Raw genomic sequence first — 20,875 nt, 5'->3', positions numbered from 1 at the left:
AATGCAGGTCACATTTGGGAAATGAAAGGGTTGTGTGACAAAGGGCACCAGCAAAGGGGTCAAAACTTTATGAAAACCACACAAACACAACAAATGTTATACCTTCCTGCGTTCCCACAGGTGTCCCGATGAAAACGTTACCTCACATGTGTGGGTGCACCTACCTTGGCGCCAAGGGGAAAGCATAAAACACAAGTAACCCCAAGTCTGTTTTCACACCTGAATTTCACACACTCTGCAGACGGGCACATCATACAGATATGGGCCTCGGGTGTCCAAGCCACCAAGGAAAACCGGGAACCCCATGCATTTCCAAAAAGAGGACACCCGTGGGAATCTGCAGAGGTACGATTTGTGCAAATCGGCCCAGAATGTATTACCCAGAAGCCCCCGCAAAGTCTGAAATGTGCCGGAAAAACCCACATTTTTCACTTTGTCGGGGGTTCTAAATCGCAGAGTCAATTATCACTTGCCAATGGCTAGTGGTGAGTGCAAAATGTGAGGCCTGTTGAGAGGATACAGGGTGTGGTGTCCCACCCTAGTTAGTTCCTGCAACATAACCATTTAACCTTTCGGCCTACCATAGATGCCATAGTTGCTTGTTCTGTTGTATTAAAGAAGTATATAATGTTATTGTGACCATCATGGACATGATGTTGCCTGGGTATCAATTGCAAATTGTGCACATGGAGGTGTATTATCTTTTTGAATGCATATTATATGCTTAGTGGTATCAGTTTTATATTGGTTGTGTGGAGGTCAATGCTTGTGATGGTGCATAATTCTCATTGACTGCATGAAAGAATCAAGATGTCTGGCTGTGGTCATGCATAGGAATAGTCATTATATATGTGCACATGACACTTTATATGATGCAACATGAAATATTGATGGACGTGATTCGACCGATGCAATGTTGGAATGTAAATTAGATGTTCTGTATTTCAGCGTGTTTTTAGCAATCTAGATGTGTGATAGATGAGCAGTTTTAGCACGTTTTCCTTAAAAAACAAAAAAAACTTTAAAATTACTGTTTTCAGTTTACATTGAAACTTTTTACACTCTATTTCATAACACACTCCTCAGAAAACACCACAATTTCTATACATAAAAAACTTCAAGAACAAATAAGAGAAAGAGAGAAGAAAAGGAATAAAAAGAAAAAACATTAACATTCATTAAAACACGTCTACATAATTTCTGAATGACTTAAATTACCTAAGCTTGATCCCAAAATCTTCGCCAATCATCTTCCCCCTGTTGTACATGTCATGATGCCTACCTCCAAGGAGCCAGGTCCGACCCACCAACCCCAGAGGCAGGCATCATTCCCCCCAGGGAAGTGCCAGCGGGCCCAAGCTGGGGCCCTTTGGACACAGTCCTGGCGCCTTAGGCGCCAGGCTCATGTTGGACCCCTGTCCTGGCGCCTTAGGCGCCAGGCTCATAAAGCTAGACATGTGTTCAAGTGTTTTAATGTGCACTTACCCGATGCAGACCATGCTGCTACATCCAGGCCCTCTTGAGGCCTGAATGGAACTACTTTACCTGTGGGACTACTTTCCACCTGGGTGTGGTCGGGGAAGGATACATACCTGATCGGTGGAAGGATACATACCTGGAACTTCTTCCAAAGCTATTTAAACCACGCCCGATCAGCAACTCACGCTTCGCGTTGTTCTGCTCCTCGCAGCTGGACGCTCACCGTGTCAGCTCCTGCATCTGGACTTCAGCCACGCCTGTCAGCATCCTGGGTCGCCTGCAAAGGGAGATAAGAGAATTGGAGAGAAAGAAGACCTCACCTGCTAAAGCTGCATCACGGAGACATCACACCGACGATCCTGAAAGGGAAGACATCATTTTAAAAGCATTTCGCTTCGATCGCTGCAGCGCTGCATTTCACTCACCTTTCCTGGGCGCCTCCATCTTCAGCAGCGATCATCCGGATCCGCACCCACTTCCCAGAGCCTAGAGAGAAAAGACATTTCGGGTCCTGCCGCTTCCTGGCATTCCGGACCCCGGCCCCTATGGGGAAAAAAGACAAAGACAAAGACATTGAATGGGCGAATGCAAAGACATTACCTGAACGCTCATCCAGAACTTACCTGTTATTTACTGGAACTGCACGTTTCACTTCGGGTCGGCGCCATATCTCCGGCATTCCGAACCCCAGCCCCTAAGGGGAAAAAGACATAAGCATTAGCGCTTGCTGCAATAAGACAATGAACATTATTATTAAGCTTGAATTTTTGAACTTGCAACAGAACTCTTAAGCGCCTCACCTGAATAGTCAAGCTTATTTTGAACTCCCATCAAACCTCAATCCAGTGAAGTAACTGGGTTTCAACGCGCCCCTGCATCAGAAGCAGGATGGAGAACTCATCCTTCCAGACCCTAAGGTGAGACTTCACGGGGAATCGTGGAAGGGTATCGTGGAGGGTTGGAAGGGAGTGGGAGGCTTGAGCATAATTCCGTCAGTAGGTAATACTCCCTTTTCACGCACAGGGGAATATTCCTGCGAGCCAGAAAAGCCAGAGTAGAGGGGCCCTTCCTGTCCATCATCAGAGTCCTGCACTTCACCATTGAAGAAGCATCAGCACTCGAAGCCAGACCTGCGCCTCCGTGGGAATCAGGTGAGCGTGACAGTACAATCAATTTCAATTTAACAAAAATTGTTTCTAAGAACTTACTTAGGGCTAATATCAAAGAGTGATTTGGTGTTATTATTAACCTTTCCCATAGCAATGTCATCACAACTTGTTCTGTCTAGTGCACATAGGGGCCAAAAAAACGAATTCTCCCATCCCCAAATAAAGTGCACTCAAGTACTAGATGAAACAAGGATTCAATTTCCACATTTCCACACACCCTGCAACCACACAAACCTCTTGACTATTCCAGTTTAGGTCCCATTACCTCTGACGTTGGTAACACATTTAGGCTAAATTTGAGATATAGGCCATTTTGCTTTTATGATGGACATTTTTGAATATAAGATCTCAAAGTATGCTTAGAGATATAGAGTAGTTGTTTGGCCCTAAACAACTTCATCTTTCCAAATCTGTCACATCTGTGCACTTGTCCCATTGCCAGATCTTATTCATCTTTACGTAATCAGTCAGTACATTTGATTATCTAGTCAAACCTTGTGCAGCGCTGATTGAAGTCCCTTAAAAAAAGGGTTTGGGATTTGTTACGCACTCAAACAAATAGAAAAACACTTTTGTGATGCTATGTTGTGATCAAAATTAAAACAATATGTTGTGTCAGTTTGTGTTTTCTCCATGTGTACTCAATCAACTTGTGGTAGGGTGAGTGTTTGCTTAAGTTTTATAAAGAGAGTTTGTTTGGAACTTGAAGGCCCTTCGAAGCCAATGTATTTGGGTGAAAAATATCAGGGGGAGCCAATATGAGTTCTCATTTTTGTTGTGTAGATGTTTTGCGAAGCAGTCTTTTTTTAGTGTCATTCTAGGTGATGTCATGTTGACTTTTTGTTTGTTTGAGAGGAAAATGCGATAGGTGGTCATGCTGTGTACTAAAAGAGGATGGTGTAGCATGTTCACTTTCTCATAGTGGGTTATAAGAGGATAGTCTGGTGACAGTATGTAATGTCTAGTGTTTTGTTTGCCAGGTTATTGGCATTTGGTTAAGGCATGATTGCTTCTTCATAGTTCGGTCTTCTGGTGTGTAGGTCGTTGCATTGATGTTATTACTATAAGGAGGTGGATGCATGTGGTAGTGGGGGTAATATGTGATGCTTGTCTGCAGGGATGCTGTACAATGTGATCTGTGACTGAGTGATGTAACACAATGTTGTTGTATGACCAATGCTGAATTCAATGAGGTTCCATGTATTGGAATACAAAGGACATGGATGTACTTGTGGTTGCAAGTATATTGAAGATGATCCCATCTACCTGAAATAGAAGATGGGTAAAGAACTTTAATTTTCTTCAGATTTGCTGAGTTTTGTCCACTGATGATGCCTAGGCTCGCTACTAAATACACCTTCACTTCAAAACTCTTGTTTCCTTTGTAAACTAATAAACTTAATGTCCATTTCAAAAAGATTGTTATAAATACATAAACTATACTGTTGGCAAGAAACACGGCGGGTTAAGTGCTTGCCTGTGACATCTGTATGCAACCTGCAGGCAGAGATTCAGATACCGGCAAGAATGGTTGTCCTCCATCCTTCTGAGTTCAAATAAATTGAGTACCATTAAATTGGGTGTTAACACCTACTACTATTACATCAGTTGGGTCACATTTTGAAGGTGCTTCGTGCCAGATTCCTCCTACTCCTATTGCAACATTTCCAACTAGAAGTAAACAAACTCCAAACTGGGTCTTTGTCATTGGTAACTTTTGTCTTTCTTTTCAGCCTAGCCCTGGATGATGGTTTTCAGATACCTTTGAGACAAGACCTCAGTGCTCGTGCCCACGCTGGATTCCCGAATTCACAATACCTCTTGGTGTTCTTCAGACTCTGGAGTTCGATTGCTAACATTTCAACAATCAGTTTCCCGTTTTGCATCTCCGGACAGCTGTGGCCTAGAGGCGTTTTCTCATGTGGATATCCAATCCCCTTTGCCACTGGATCAGTAGGTCTAGCCAGCAATGACCTCCCTAAGCCATTCAGGTAAGTGCAAAGTCTTGATCCGAATGCAGTGCACTTACTAAACAAGCTTTGTATCTGTGAATCTGGGGAGCATAGTTTTGCATGTGATTTCTGCATTTATTGTTCAATAATGCTGCTTCATACTGCCTCTCCACAAGCCCTGTTTTCTTGCCTAGCGTGTGTTGACGTTAGAAAATGTTTTAATGGCCTTTGTGTGCAGAACAATCCCTTTTTATGGTTCATTTATGTATAACCGAGATCTCTAGATATTCAATTTAACGCTAATGGCTCACTTTGTGTACCAAAGATTTTTACACGTTTTGTGTCTGTGTTTTTTCTTTTTAAAACTGTAGTGATCTATTTTTAATCATGAAGCTCTTGCATGTCATGTAAAAAAATCACTAAATTAAAGTATCAACATTTCTTAAAATAACAGTCTACCTGCAACACTTGTATACATTTACAATGTCATTGAAGAACATTAGTACTGTGGATTAAAATGGTTTTATTGGATATGTTTAGTAAAAAGGCATGTCTGTCGGTATCCACTATTTGTACTGTGCTACAGGATTTATGATGATTCCCCGTAGGCTGTTTCCCCAGGCCAGTTTTGGCGCTGCAGGGAAAGGTGTGCTCTGAACGGCCCTCTCCCAATGCGGGGTACACCCCCACCCCGCCCTTTCTCTCCGCCGCATTTTCTCTCACCTCCCTTGTGTTCTGCAGGGAACACCCGTGCAAACCCTGGATTCCTGAACCACCCCCCAGGTTCCCTACATAAAAAACATGCATACACTTTCTCACACGTAGATACACACACCCTACTCCTCCCCCATACCCCTCCTTACCGCTAGGCGCCACTTCCTGATCCTAGGATATGGGCAGTAAGAGCATGTGTTTTTCCCCGACAGGCTACAGTTGGGTGAAGGCTGATAGTTGGGGACATTTGTTCGATGAAACTGGCAGGAATGGTGGCAAGTGACCACTTTAGTAGTCTCAAAGCGTCTAGACTTGCTGGTAAATTTGGCCTGTTGTTCCCGTCTCAAGGGTATCCAGACTTAAGCCTCAGAAGAAAAAAAGAAGTGGTGGAACAGGAAGGGTATAGGAAAAAGGGAGGGAACAGTGGCTGCCAACGATAAATGTGGAGGATCGAATACAGCAGGGGAAGAATGTTTTGTGATTGGATGGATTCAACAAGGTCCTATTAGGTGGACGATACATCTGCAATGCAGAATAGAAAGTTGTACTGTCCTGATGTGTTTGTTATATTGGATTGTGTTTTTATACCGTTGTGTGGAATAGGACATTATTAAATGATGTAGTATTTGGATGTGTGAAGGTCCTGGTATGTGCTGGGGCAAACGATTGAAATTTGTTAGCTTTTTTGCCTGGATATATATACCTTTGACTGCTAAATGAGCTCCGGAATGTTCATTGTCAAGAATAGACTTTAAAAGGCGTTTGTTGGTAGAGAACAAAGGGTAACAAGGTATTACCAATGTCTAATTGATTGACTAAAAATGTTATATTGACAGCCCGCCTCCTTAACAATGAAATGTTACTGTTGAAATGGAATAAAAATGGTTGATTTGATTATTAGTCCTAAGGTTATATAAGCACCTACATCTTATGAGAGGCAGCTGAATATTGCAAATTATAGTGCGCTTGGAGATTGCATGCAAATAGCCCAGGCGGATAGCTTTATCTTGGCATGCTTGCCCTGAAACTCTTTGTTATACTAGAAGTTGAAAACAAAATTAGAAAATTGCAAGTGGAAACAGGTGGCAGATTATAAGAGACCTACAAAGGTGTCACACCAACACATAAGCAAGTATGAACAGCCGATCCCCAAGCCTCATAAGTGTCGGTGAATGTAGTATTATCCCTGGCTGAAAGACATAGCTGGTTGCCTAGGGCCCCTATTAATAATCTATTAAATATGTTAATACTCCGTTGGGGCACTGGTAATAAAGAAAATTGTACTTTGTGACTATGGCAATCACAACTGCTTGGGTAGCCATACTGGTGGATCAGGAAGTTTACTTCTTGCAGGGCTTTCTTTGTTGCTAAATTTCAGCGCCCAAATGGGATTGTTAAAAGTGAACCGTCTGACCTCACGATATGTGGAGTACCTGAGGAGCTCCAGAGGTTGCCTGAGAATACCTTCTTAAAAGGCAGCATCAACCATTTATTGATTGATATTCAAAGAAACAGGACCTTTCAGAAAAAGCTATTAAATGCAGCTCCAGGTTTGTTAGATCTGTAACATATGCACAATTTTTGATTTTAGGTTTTAAACGACTTCCATTTAATTTAAATATCTTTTTCGTTCATAGACTGAAACTGCGACGGCCATTCTTGGGCTGATATGACAATCTGAAGGAGACTTCTTAGTTAATCTAATGCAGGGCTTGTGTTTTTCTGTATGAGTGATTTATAATTGAACAGAAATTGCCTACTAGTTTACCTAGGTAGATAGTTCTGAGATGCTTTCTTTGCCCACAAAGTGCTGTTCAGGTTTTCTCTTATGTTTGTGGCTCACCAGCCTGAACCCTCAGCATTTACCTTTTATTGGTGCCACATGCTTCAGGGCGCGGTGAGGTGGGGAAGGAGAATAGCCAGCAAGCAGGAACATTGATAACCTTTAGGCCATTTTACAGATTAACCATATATCACATTCCAGTGACCACATACTCAATTCATTCTCAAACTAAGTCTTGTCATGGTTTTCATACCATACCCCATCTCTGGAGAAAATTTACAAAGCAAAGGCTGAAAACCTTTTGCATCCAAAAGTATAGAGTTGAATATGGTGCAAAACCTCTCTGGGAGAGTTCGTAAAGTTCTGAGTTTAGCTATGACCTTCTCCCTATGTTAAACTGCTATACTTGATATACAAGCACTAAATACAATATGTGTGTGTGTGTGTGAGTGTGTGTGTGTGTGTGTGTTAAAAAAGTGGCTTGGTTTGCAAGAGATATTTTATTCAAAACATGTTAATACAATATTTGCATTTTATTTTACAGAATCAACCACGTATGTAAATGTTTAATAGCGAGTTTATTCAACGGAAAGAACTCCAATTGTTGCACAACCTAAATCTGTGCAAGTGCAATTGCTCTAGCTGACTTTTATCTAATTCACTTCCATCACAACAAATTCCTGGTGTGTGAAGTAATCTAAAACGTGACAATGTTATGCTACCTGCTGCTGATCAAAAATAGGGTAGCCTGCTTGCCAGCGTTGGGGGCAATAGTCTCCTAAATACAGCCCTGGGTAGCCTGCTTAAGTTGGAGCCTCTAAAACGGAGCCTACAGCAGACGGACTTCATGAAAAATGAACCCTGGAAAGTTATGTTTTCCAAAGATATATGATCAAAAATGGTGCGTATGCACTAACTGGGTAATAATTAGAAAGCCATGGCTGCACCGCACATGATCAAATCAATGCAGGTTTTGCCAACATCTGGTGTTTAAAAATGAGCGATGCACAACTCTTAAATATATCCAGCCTCAGATTTGAATGATAAAACACTATCAAAATGCATGCATTGTAGATGGATCAATATTTCAGTTGGCCAGCAAATCCAGGTTTGTGCCACTCTGTAGACCAAATTTTGTATTAAAATCAATGCGCCACTTAGCCATTCCATCATGTACAGAGTTGCTGTAACCTTTCAGCATTGCTATAACATTGCAGTATCGAAACATTTAAATGAGAGGAACATTTTATGTCAAAACAGTCATAATATGAATACATCTCCCAAACCTGCAAAAAATGAAAACCTGACGAATTGAAAACTTAGGGGCTGATTCATGGAATAAATGTGCGCCAAAAAGGGGAGCGCAAGCGGGAAAATGGCAGCGCAAACGTGAAAATCGCAGTGCACGCGTGCCAAAGCCGCGCATATCGATGCATGTAATTCAGCTTGCGTGTAAATCCTGGGATGTGCACTAAAATCGTGGTTGGCGCACACGTCATTAAACGGCGTGCGCTACGCGAACAGAGAAAGCGCACATAGCGCAGAGCATACAACAAAAGTGGGCGGAACACGGGGCGTAACACGCGAAATGGGGAACAACATGCGAAAATGTGGGCGTTACGGGGGAAGTACAGGAGGTAAATGCTCGCAACGCCCACATGCGCGCCAACAACACGTATTCATGGAATCGAACGGGGAAAGGCGTGCGCCAAAAAAGAGGCGCTAATCCGGAAACACGTACGCCTGCAGGAAGCAGGCGTAAGCGGCCCCGCGCAGCATAAAAGTGCGCGCAAACAACAAACAAGCTCAGACGCTATGATGAATATCCCGTTCCTCGCAGCAGTGGTCGTGGGACACCGCAGGAGGAGGAGGATAGCCAGGCCCTGCATTTTTTTTACCCAGGACCAGCCTTTTGGGGATGCCTGATGACCAGGTGTATGGGAGGTACAGGTTTCCACCACACATAATCCTAGAACTGGTAAGGGAGTGGGAGGATGACGTCACATCACCCACCCTGTGCTCCCAAGCACTGAGCCCCTTGTAAAAGGTGCTCAATGTACTGCACTTCTTGGCTACTGGGTCATTTCAGCGGACAAGTGTCATAGTGGGGGGTGTGTCACAGGCCACGCAGTCACGCTGCCTACACCAGGTGTTGGCCATCATGACTACACGCCCCTCAGTGCGCAGGCACATATACATGCCCAGAACACCTGCAGAAAGGCAGGCCGTGGTCCAGGACTTTTACGGAGTGGCACACTTCCCCAAAGTGCTAAGTGCCATTGATTGCACCCATGTGGCTCTACGTCCTCCCAGGGCCACTGAGCACATATATCGAAACCGCAAGCACTGGCATTCAATCAACGTGCAGGTTGTATGTGATGCCAAGGGAATAATCACTTCAGTATATGCCAACTATCCAGGGTCAAGCCATGATAGTTTCATTTTCAGAATGTCACCCCTAAACCGGGACCTGGAAGCTGGGCGGCATGGAGACACATGGCTAATTGGTGAGTATAAATGCCTCTGCACATGCATTCATATCAGAAACGGAGAAATGGGAAAACCCCACTAATGAGAACCAATATCACCTCCCCAGGGGGACAGTGCCTGCCCTCTGAGCACCTACATGATGACGCCAATTCGGAACCCCACCACACCACCCGAGGTAAGATACAACGCAGCCCATATTGCAACCCGGGGCATAGTGGAGCGCACATTCGGAGTGCTCAAATCACGCTTTCGCTCCCTTGACTGCTCTGGTGGGCAGCTGCTATACGCGCCCCCCGTAGTGTGCAGGATCATAGTGGCAGCATGTGTCCTGCACAACGTTGCAACACGCCGGCGCGTGCCGGTGGACATGGTGGTGCCGCCACATCCCCAACCACATGCACGGCCGCTGCGCATGGGAGGTGAAAGGGCACGTGGTGAGGCAGCCTGTACCCAGCTTGGGGCAAATTACTTCACCTAAAATCACACCCCTGCGGAGTGCACACAGCTCTGGCACATACCAGCTGACAATCAATGATGATGGCAAAACGGACAGTCAACTGTCACAACCATACCAGCCTGAGATTGTTCACCTGGAAGTGTAACATTGTGTGCATCCCTACCTACTCAAAGACACCCAATGCTGTGTCACAAAAAGACACACATTCATGCAGCAGGAAAGATTACCCCCTTGCAAAATACCACATCAAAATAGTGCCATGTCACCCAAACCCTCCCCATATCAGCTACCCAACACACCATGGCATGACATGCAATGTGAAAGCAACTAAATGAATCCACAACACATGACACAAGTGTCACAAAGTGCAATGTTCCTAATGTAAACAGTCCACAGACAATATGCTCTCAGCAATCAATAAGAAACACCACACATGAACAAATACCAACAACACAAAACATCAGTACAGGAAGAAAGCGTGGCAATATAAGACAGGAAAAAATTAAAGTAGTGCAAGTCTCACAACCTGACCAAGGCAGCACATGGACCCCTTCCAACTGCAGAGTGTCGCTGTCAGGCAAATGTCAGTGTACTGCATACAACATGAAGTGCATCTGCAAAGGAGACGACCTTCTGAAGACATGAAGAACCTACATGTATATAAGGAGAAAGACATGGATGCACAAGCACATATCAATACACCATGCATTGTAGAATCCAACAACAATCCCCACTAGGGATGTACACAGTTTTGACTACAGACTGCCCACACAAGCCCATGGAAAGGGGAAGCAGGAGGGGTGTGTGTGTCAGGAAACCAAGCATCTAACCCAAAGACAGGACAAGCCTGCATGTGCCCAGCTGGAATACACAGTGGAGGCCCACGGGAGCCACACAAAGCAACACACTGTAAAAAAAAATAAAAGAAAATCAAATTGCCATGTGTGGACCAGAGGGGGCGGGGGGGAGCACCCAGGAGGCACGAGGTTCAGTGTGCATCCCAACACCCACATGCGTGGATGTTGGGGGAAATAAAATACCTCCATGGGCTCATGGCCTGCACGGCTACGCTACAGTGGGAGAACTGCCGTCGCTCTCCTCACCCTCTGCTGCTACATCAGGAGGTGGCCGTGATATGGGAGGCAGCCCACGCAACGCCCTGGTATGGTCCTCCATGGCAGCAAGCATGCAGGTCTGGAAGGTTTGGTTCTGCAGGATGATGGTACGGAGATCCCCATGCAGCACCTCACGGGTTGCCTGCATTTCTGCCTGCATGGCCTTGCGTGATGCGCGGATCTCTGCACGGGTTGCCTGGAGCTCAGCTGAGAGTGAACGTGTGAGCTGCTCCAGCTGCTGTTCTGACCTAAAATTCTGGCAAGCCTCAAGTTCACCCGTGTTCTAACCTCAGGGCTTCCCTGTGGGCCTGTGACTCTACAGATATGGCTTCGCGCAGAGCCTCCAGTCCAGCCCGTCGGTCCCTGTTGGACGCCAACATGTCCTCCCTGTGTGAGTGGCAAATGGAGTCTGTTGCCTGCTGCTGGAGCTCCACCTGCCTTTCAGGGGGGAGAATGGAAGTGGCCACCCTATCCATTGCCTGAGCCATCATTTCACACAATGCTCCTTGTTGTGCTGCAATACTGTAGATGGAGTTCTCCCACACAGTATTGCCTGGTGGCGCACGGCCACCGTGTTGACAGGCACCACACCTGTTTGGGGCAAAGCGATCTGCACCTTGCTGTGCTGGCACTGTCCGAGGCTGCAGGACTGCATTCCTCCTTTGATCTGCTGGCCCAGGAACACGAGCAAATATTGTGGAGTGTGACCCAGCATCCATAACCGCCACAGGCGGACTTTCCAACACTGACATCCCCATAGCGGGGTCTACCCCCGGTGCAGGTGGGTTGGACAGAATAGCATCTCTGCCAGAAACACTCACCTGCGATGGCACATATGTCTCACTGTCCGATTCAGCACCTGATTCATAGAGGTCTCCGGAGGTGTACCCAAAGACACCCGTGGACAGTATGGTCTGCAGGAGGATTGGGTTTTCACCCACCACCACCCCACATCCTCCACTGGTGCCCGGTTGTGGCTGAGATCCCTCCTGGGTGTGCACCATCCCCTCCTCCTCAACAGCATCAAGTGCCTCATCACCTGCAAAAACATGAAAGACAAAAAATGGAAAGGGGCATGAGCACCATAGCACACACACGCGCTAAGGGCCTTTCCTCGAATTACACGCTAACATGCTGTTTTTTCACGTGCCAAATCACTCTGTATCAAGCTGGCCACGCAACAACACATAGAAGACCACGCTCCTGCTCAGAAGGCCGAATTACTGCCCCCCCCAGAGCCCCGAGCACGCTCCCACCTGCCATCTGCTGCTGCCTGCCTGCTGGCCACGTGCCCTGCTATTTGGTGCCTGCATGTCAGCCATCTGCATGGGTCCAGTTGCTGTGACCACCCCTGCTGGAACAGAAGACTCCCGACTGGAGTACCATCTTGCTCCACAGCCCAGCCCCAGCACCCAGTCGCACACCCACACCCGCCTCGGGGGTTGCCATGTCAGACACAACATCATCTGGCACCACTGGCAACCCCCAGCCAGAGAGGCAGAGGGCTGCCAGCTCCAGTGCTGCAGAAGTTGGTATCCCGGTGGAGCAAATCCTGGGGTATTATGATGCCCTCTTTGGAAGTTCACGTGCCGACAATGAAGGACGGAAGAGGATCTGGACGGACATCGTGGCTGCCATCAACGTGGAGGAGGTAGCAGCCCGCGACTTGCAGCATGTCCGGAAGCGCTGGGAGGACTTCAGGTCCAGGACCTTCAGCAAGGCCCGGCATCTCCTGAAGGCAAAGCATGCAAAGGGGCGCCTGGTCCGCCTTACCAACATGCAGATGAGGGTCCTGGAACGCATACACCCAGCGCTCCACCTCCAGGTCCTTGGGAGGCAGACCCGTCCGGAGTCGAGCGGTAAGTGTTCATGCGTACTGATTGGATGCTGTGCATGTTGAGGTGTGGCAGGTGTGTGCAGGTTGCACATATGTCTTGGAAGGCCCATGTATGGATGTGTATGTACAGGGACATGAGCCTGCCGCATGCGAGTCCAGTCATGTGTGAGGCACATCAACGATGTATGTGTAGAAAAGCATTATGGCCAAATGCCTGTTGGGGTGCAGACATGTTTACATATCTGTGTATGTACCATGGCATGGTTGGGGTGTGACACATGGATGCGGGTTCCACCTTCATGTACGTGCATGGTGTGCATGTGTGTGTGAGGGTATTTGACATGTGTGCCACTGTGATACACCATGGATGCATGTGACACTGACATGTAAGAGGCTGATTGGTAGATTTGACATGGATGCCGAGGATTTCACTGCAACAAGTGGTGTAGATGTACAGATGCATGTACGTCTGGTGGCGTGTGTGCATGCGTTTGCCAATCCCCGTGTTGCATGTGACGTCAGGCGAACCTTCGGATGGTCATTGTGTTGTATGTGTATGGATGGTGCTGGCTGCTGCAACATTCCCGTTCATTTGCGCGTGTGTGTCACTAGAAATGATGTGTGTGTTGGGGAGTGTGATGCCATGTGTGAAGTTTGAGACTACCACTCATCTGCAACTGTCATGTGTGTATCAGACCATTGTACAGTGCCCTGATGCCTGTGTTCTGTCTCTCCCTGTCTTCAGCGTCAACTGAGGAAGAGGGCGGATACGGTGCTGTGGAGCACACAGGCAGGGATCCCACCGCCAGACGGAGAGGCAAGGCCCAGCTCCTCCCTCAGGTTGCTATCTCGTCGGGGAGTGAGGAGTCTGGTGCCGCCTCCGCGGCCGCAGCTGCCGGAGGTAGGTCCAAGAGGCGGAGGTCGGAGGTGGACTCCTCGCCAGCAGAAGGGGCAGCTGAGACCCCACAGTGGCCTACGGAGGAAGATGGCACAGAGTCATCCAGGTTGGTGGGAGGGTTTGGTTGAGGAGGAGGCCATGGAAGTCACACACACGGGGCCTGGAGGGGGGGATTCCACTGGTGCCAGTGGTGCAGTCCAGGGGCAGGGACAGGAGGCAGCACAGGCCACCGCAGAGTCACAATCCTGTGACTGCATCATCCGGCACCAGCAGGGATGCCTTCATCCAGACCCGTTTTCAGGGAGGGGATAGCCACACAACAACTGGCCTTCCTCTCCCTGCAGACGTGGCAATCCGGGACCGGCTTGAGCCTGTCCTGGGTGGGGTGCCGTTGCGTGTTCGTGACATTCAGAATGACGTGCAGGGTTCTCGCGAGGACACCGCACGTCATTTCGAATGTCTCGAAGACCGCGTCAACCTTCTGGGTGGGGTCACCAGTGCTGGGATCCTCCGTGTGCTGGAGCTTCTGCCGACCCCCTCCTCAACTGAACTCCCTATGCGCCAGTCGCCCTCCGTGCCATCTTCCTGCCCAAGTGTCACCCGGGCACCCTGTGGAGCTGTCTTTGACCCAGTGGCCAGGCTGGTGGAGGACACATCCCTGCCACAGTCGGGAGTCGGAGGTCCAGCAGGGGTGGCCACTCCAACAACTGGACCCCAGCAGGTGGATGACATGCAGGCAACAACGGGCAGGGCACATGCACGACAGCAGCAGGCTCAAGGTGGGAGCGAAGATGTCTCGGGGCCAACATCATCAGAGGGGCAGGCATTGGCCGGAGGGCAGGAGGATCCTGGATTGCAAGAGTCTTCCGTGTGGCAGCGGTTGGGCCAGGCCATAGATGCAGAGCGGGGGTGGGCGGAAGAGGCACAGCCCACAATGGTCAGGGTAGAGAACTCCATGCGCAGGGCGCTGAGGCGGGCCAAGTGCCTCGAGGCAATTTGCGGGGAGTTGGAGTTGAACATGGCAACGTCCCTGCGAAACCTCGGGGACATGGAAGAGGCCCGCCTCCAGGACATAGACCAGGAGTTTGATGATGCCCTGCCCCGGGAAATCGGAAAGTGAGCCGTCGGACTAGCCTGCCCCCATTGTATATAGTTTGTAGTGTTAGGTTTCATTTTGATTTTCCTTTATTTTGGGGTGATTGGACTATGCCACACACTTTTGTATATAGTTCTTTTCTTAGGTAGTTTTTTTTATAGGTTTCATTTCTTTCATTGGGCTCATGGAACCTGGATGAAATCGGTCTACATAGTTGAACAGTGGATTTATGAGAGAATTTGATTTTTTTACTCACCATGGATCAATGGATTTTACAATTTACGTTTCCTTTGGATTTGATTTGGTGGACCGAGAGTTTGGACACATTTTCTTTTGGATCACTTTGGATTGGTTCTTCATATGTTTTTTTTTAATTCTGTTTTGGAGATACATTTCAGTTCATGTTTGAAATATTTTTTATGCTTTCATTTCTTCATTTTGTTCATAATACATTTTGATTTCTTCGATGTGTGGTATTCGCTCATTGGGTTACTGCATGTGAAAAAGTGGATGTACACAATCACTGAGTGTGTGTGTGTGTGTGTGTCTGTCATGTATTGATGTGCATAGTTGACTTTCGGTTTGTGTCATGAAATAGGCATTTCATTGTGGGGTGGATTGAGGACTTGATTGTCTCTAAAGACTGGGGTGGCGTGCTGTGGGATTTTGGTGGACATGAGGTCCATGATTGTGCATCTTTGACGTGTTGGGGGGGACATGAGTCAGGGCCTGCTGGCAGGTGCCCATCAATGCTGGGTGGGTGGGGGTGCAGGGGGGCATGAGTCAGGGCCTCCTGGCAGGTGCCCGTCAATGCTGGTTGGGTGGGGGTGCAGGGGGACATGAGCCGGGCCATAACCGTCAATGCTGGTTGGGTGGGGGTGCAGGGGGACATGAGTGGGGGCCTGCTGGCAGGTGCCTGTCAATGCTGGGTGGGGGTGCAGGGGGACATGAGTCGGGGCCTGCTGGCAGGTGCCCATCAATGCTGGATGGGTAGGGGTGCAGGGGGACATGAGTTGGGGCCTGCTGGCAGGTGCTTGTCAATGCTGGGTGGGTGGGGGTGCAGGGGCACATGAGTCGGGGCCTGCTGGAAGGTGCCCGTCAATGCTGGGTGGGTGGGGGTGCAGGGGGACATGAGTTGGTGATCACTAGTGCAAGGTGACATGTGGGCTGGCTGGGGGGCATGCCCATGGTGGATGGGCTGCCTGCGGGACATGACCAGGGGTGTAGGGTAGTCCCCTGTGGTGTGGGCTGCCTGCAGGGGCTGGGGAGGAGGTAGAGGGCACACCTGGGAGGACCCACACTGCCAATTCATGTGTGAAACACCCAGCGCAGCCCACTGAATTCACGTACCCCTCTCTGCAAGTGAAATCGCGTGTGAAACTTCCCATGCACCCCAGAAATACACATACCCCGCTCGCACAAGGCCTATCGCATGTGGGACTCCCCGCGCACCCCACTGGATACACGTACCCCGCTCTGCAAACAAAATCGCGTGTGATACTCCCAGCGCACCCCAGAAATACACGTACCCTGCTCGCCCAAGGCCTATCGCGTGTGAGACTCCCAGCGCACCCCTCAGAATACACGTACCCTGCTCAGACAGCGAAATCGCGTGTGAAACTTCCCGCACACCCCAGAAATACACGTACCCCGCTCGCACAAGGCCGATCGCGTGTGAAACTTCCCACGCCCCCCAGGAATACTCGTTCCCCGCTCGCGCGATTGCAGTGTAGCGGCCCTGTTAGCTGGTCCAGCGTTAGCGCGGCCCGTTGCATTGCATTTGGGATTTCAATGGTTTTTCCTTGCGCAAGGGGCGTTGTTGGGGGCGTAAGTGGCGCTGCGTGATGTTCTCTGCGCCAGTGCTCAAAATGGCTTGGCAATTCCATGTGTACGTGGTGCGCCAGAATGCTGTTTAGCGCACACGGCTGGCACACGCTCCCTCTCTGCGCTGCTCGGGCGCGCGCTGCCTGTGCGCTGAAATTTATGATTTACCCTGTAAATTTGCAGACACTACAGACCGCTATAAAAATATATTTTTTTTTACAAAATTCATGACAGTACTTATTACAGTGATTTGACTATGCAATTTGTCATGCAATATATTACGAGACGCTGGTCTTTGTGACTTATGCTACAAGAAAAGCCTGTTTGAAAAATTAATTAAAACATTTGTGAATTTGATAGTTTGGTTATCGTCTCATGTTCAATGGCAAATTGTTTCAGATGAGTGTTGTCTCTAGGTTGATGACATATTTTCTCCTCCTTGTAATTTTCATGTTTAATTGCAGCCTTGAAAAAGAGACCGGATGGGCTTGAAACACGTGTTTATTGAAGGGTTTAGTTAGAATTGTATCATTTTTATATGAAGCATTTGTGGTGATAAAGGATTGTATTTTGAATATGTCGGTGATTTATTTTGCAGGAAATTGAATAATTAAAATATTTCTCATGCTCAATTGTTACTTAAGAGCACTACTGTAACTGTATAATTTTCTTCTCGGGGATATAGCACTCAACTCGCTTGTTCATAATTGCAGTTCTAGTGCCGTGCATGCATCTTGGCAATCTGTCCGAGAGGTATAGCACCCTTCTCACTTGTTAATAATCTGTCTGCTTGCTTCTTAACCCTCTCCTGCTAGCAAGTACATCGTCTCCTTTGCATATATTTGCCAGGGTAAGATATTCTCACCCTCTAGCAAAATGGTGCCCGTCTTGGCCAACAAGCACATACCAGCAAGTATTTCTTTGTTCTTGCTTAGGCCTTTTTTGAGGCTTTGATAAAATCACCTTCCAGACAAGGGTTGACTCACCTAGGTTAACATCATTATTTTCCATTCTGTTTCAGAGGAGAAATGCCATACATGCTTCTTGACTTCCCAGTCAGGCATGGAGGTGTTGCTCCCGCCACCCCCACCCCCACCCCCATTATTGGTTCATATCTGGTCTCTCCCAGTGTCTGAACTATAGTTCTTATTTTAAAACATATTATTTTATTGAATTCCGATGAACATGGTGCAGAGATGAGTTCGTATAGTAGCCAACACAGAATGAAAAACCACATGACCTCGACATTCCAGTTTTGTAATATATAACTGTTAAGCTTAACACAGCTGTACAATCAACAGTTAAGATTAAGGATGAGGGGAAGAGGGGAGAGGGATACGATGGAAGGGAGAGAAAAGGGGGGAGAAGGGCAAAATAAAAATAAGAGGTAACACATTGGCAACAGTAGAGACTTTATCTTCAGTTAAGTGAGCATCTCGGCCATTGAATTTGCTATTATTGGGTCATGGCTTTGTGAGGTGTTTCAATAGCAATGGCTGGAAGAACATCTGCTCTTTGTCTGCCACGTAGCCAAAGAACGGCCCCCATATGCGGGAGAACTTGGGCAACCTTCCTTCTGCCAACGCTGTAAATTTCTCCATCCCCATCGATTCCCACACCTTCACCCACCAATAGGAGATATGTTGGCCATCTACTAACTTCCAAAAGAGTGCTCGGGTGATTCGGGCTGCCATAGGCAGCAGGGAGGTCAGATCAGCTCTGGCACCTGACATCAGGAACGTCCCATCCCCTGGAACATCACCCAGCAGCAGAACCTGTGGGTCCATGGGGAGCACGGCCCCCGTGATATCTTTAATTTTAGATCAAACCTCTAACCAGAACTGTATTACGGAGCAGTGCCACCACATATGGGCAAGGTCTCCTTGCTCCCCACAACCGTGCCAGCATCTGTCTGGGTAGGTGGGATTCATAGCATGCAAGTGTTGTGGGGACAAGTACCAATGGAAACACAGTTTAAGCACTCCTTCTTTCATAATGGTGCACTGAGAGCTTTTTTGGGCCCTGGTCCATATCCTCTGCCAGGGATCTCCAGGCCCAGTTCTTTCTCCCATGTCACTTTGTAGGGGAGCTTCTCCTCCAGTGTGGCGCTTTCTAGAAGCCTATACCATGCAGCTAATCTGTGAGTCCTTTGCCCTTCAAGCATTTTAAGCTCTAGCCCTGTTGGGGGCCTGGATGCTGCCTGTCGTATGGTGGTATTAGTCAGCCAGTGGTGACGCAGTTGTACATAGTGAAACTGCTCTGATTCAGGCAGTTTACATTTCTCCTTGCTTTCTACAAAGGTCAGGGACCCCAGTCGTCATAAAGGTCCTGTAATCTCAGGGGTTCACCCGATGTTCAGTGTTGGAAGGTTCTAGCTTGTAAGCCTGGGGTGAAAGCAGGGTTCGAAGGGATTGTGTCCTCCGACGTATTCCTCATCTTAGATATATCCTTCCAGCTCTGCTGGCCTCGGAAAATTTTTTCTCCAGAGGGCGCTGCGCGTCGACGTCCCTCTAGTCGATGACCCTCGACAGCCGCCGTATCGACGCTCAACGTCATTCTGCCTATAAAGGCCGTGCGCAGCGTCCGTTGTTCAGTTCCGTTTTTCCGCGCTACTCGGTGCCTCGGAATACCGTTGCTCAGTTCTTAGTAATATTTACTTCAAGTTATTCGAATCGTACTCGATGGCTTCCTCGTCGGAACCGACAACCCCTCGATCCGGCTTCAAAAAATGTCGAGATTGTGGGAAAAAGATGTAGTTGACCGATCCTCACAGAAATTGTCTGTGGTGCTTGGGAGCCGAACACCATTGTTCGGAGTGCGAGGACTGTATGTCCATGACTGCTAAGGCCCTGAAGGAGCGTAGGGGGAAGCTGGAGAAAGGTAAGACTTTTAAAGCTTCTTCTTCTTCGACGAAGTCGAGACATTCGTCTCCTCGTCACCACTCACGCTCCAGGTCTCGGAGTGGGTCTCATCACTCCTCGAGATCGAAACACTCGAAGAGGAGACGTCGAAGATCCTCTTCTCCGTCTTCCTCTTCCTCTGTTTCGCCAAAAAGAATCCCTTGCCCCACGAAACATAGTTCCCGGGCTGATTGGGAGGAATTCAGAAAAAACATGATGAGCGTCTTCGAGAAAGCGGCCTCGACCCCCTCGAAGACTGCCGAGAGCGATGCTCTGGTCGAAAGACCCGAAGGTCAAAAACGCCGCGAGTCGCAGTACCCGGCGAAAGAAACCTCTCGAGTGCGTCTCGAACCCTCGAGTAGGACCATGACCTCCAAACCTTCCTCGAAGGTTCCGTCGACGAAGGTTCCGTCGACGTCGAGGTCTTCGACGCCGTTGTCGAAGGGACCTTCGACATACAGGTCTGTCGACTCGACGCCGGCCTCGACATCGGCGTCGACGCCGAGAAAAGTCACGATGACCACACATCCAGTGACGATTCCCAGGCCCTCGACGTCGATGGCGTCGAGTAAAATTCCAATTCTGTCGAGGTCCTCGAGGCCTCCACCTCTGTTTTCGACGCCACGCTCGAAGCCTTCGACGTCGGCGTCGATGACATCGACGTTTTCGAGGCCAATAATGACAAGTTCAGCACCCTCTGCCTTGGAAATGGGATTTACTCCCTTTATTAATTCAGAACAATTGAGAACTATATCCTCAATTTTAGAAGAGGGTGATCTGTCAGAACAAGATGAGTTACAGGGACCTGTAACCCCAGTTAGAGAGGAATTTTCCTCTGAAGAGCGCAGATTAAAGGATCTTCATGATTCTTTACATGAGGCAAGTGGTTTAGACACTTCCCCTGAGGTGGATTTTGCTAAACCAGACCCGGGGGAGCATGCTGAAACCCCCTACAGAGCCTTAATGGCCAGAATTACAGAGTTCATGGGGTGGTCTACACCTTCACAATCTTTCCAGCAAGATGACCTCACGGATATTCTTGACAAAGGCCCACAAGAGGATCCAGTGGTGCCCTTTCATAAAGCTCTTCAGAGAAAGATCATGACAAACTGGGAAACCCCAGATGTAATACCAGCAGTAAATAAAAAACTGTCTGCAAAG

General features: G+C 48.1%; 1 protein-coding gene across 3 annotated transcripts in view; it reads left to right on the top strand.

The window, feature by feature from the left end:
• HDAC4 (histone deacetylase 4) overlaps window positions 1–20,875 on the top strand; it is a 2,586,716-nt gene that overhangs the window by 588,039 nt on the left and 1,977,802 nt on the right. For all 3 annotated transcript variants that reach the window (XM_069616020.1, XM_069616021.1, XM_069616018.1), the window contains exon 3: window positions 4,382–4,639. In XM_069616020.1, coding sequence (XP_069472121.1) covers window positions 4,618–4,639 — 22 coding nt within the window. In that variant the 5' untranslated portion in view covers window positions 4,382–4,617. The remainder of the gene's footprint in view (window positions 1–4,381; window positions 4,640–20,875) is intronic.

The sequence above is a fragment of the Ambystoma mexicanum genome, chromosome 9 (assembly GCF_040938575.1).
Source record: "Ambystoma mexicanum isolate Mex_15411 chromosome 9, UKY_AmexF1_1, whole genome shotgun sequence".
Classification (NCBI taxonomy): Eukaryota; Metazoa; Chordata; class Amphibia; order Caudata; family Ambystomatidae; genus Ambystoma; species Ambystoma mexicanum.
This window is presented reverse-complemented; position numbering and strand designations above follow the sequence as displayed.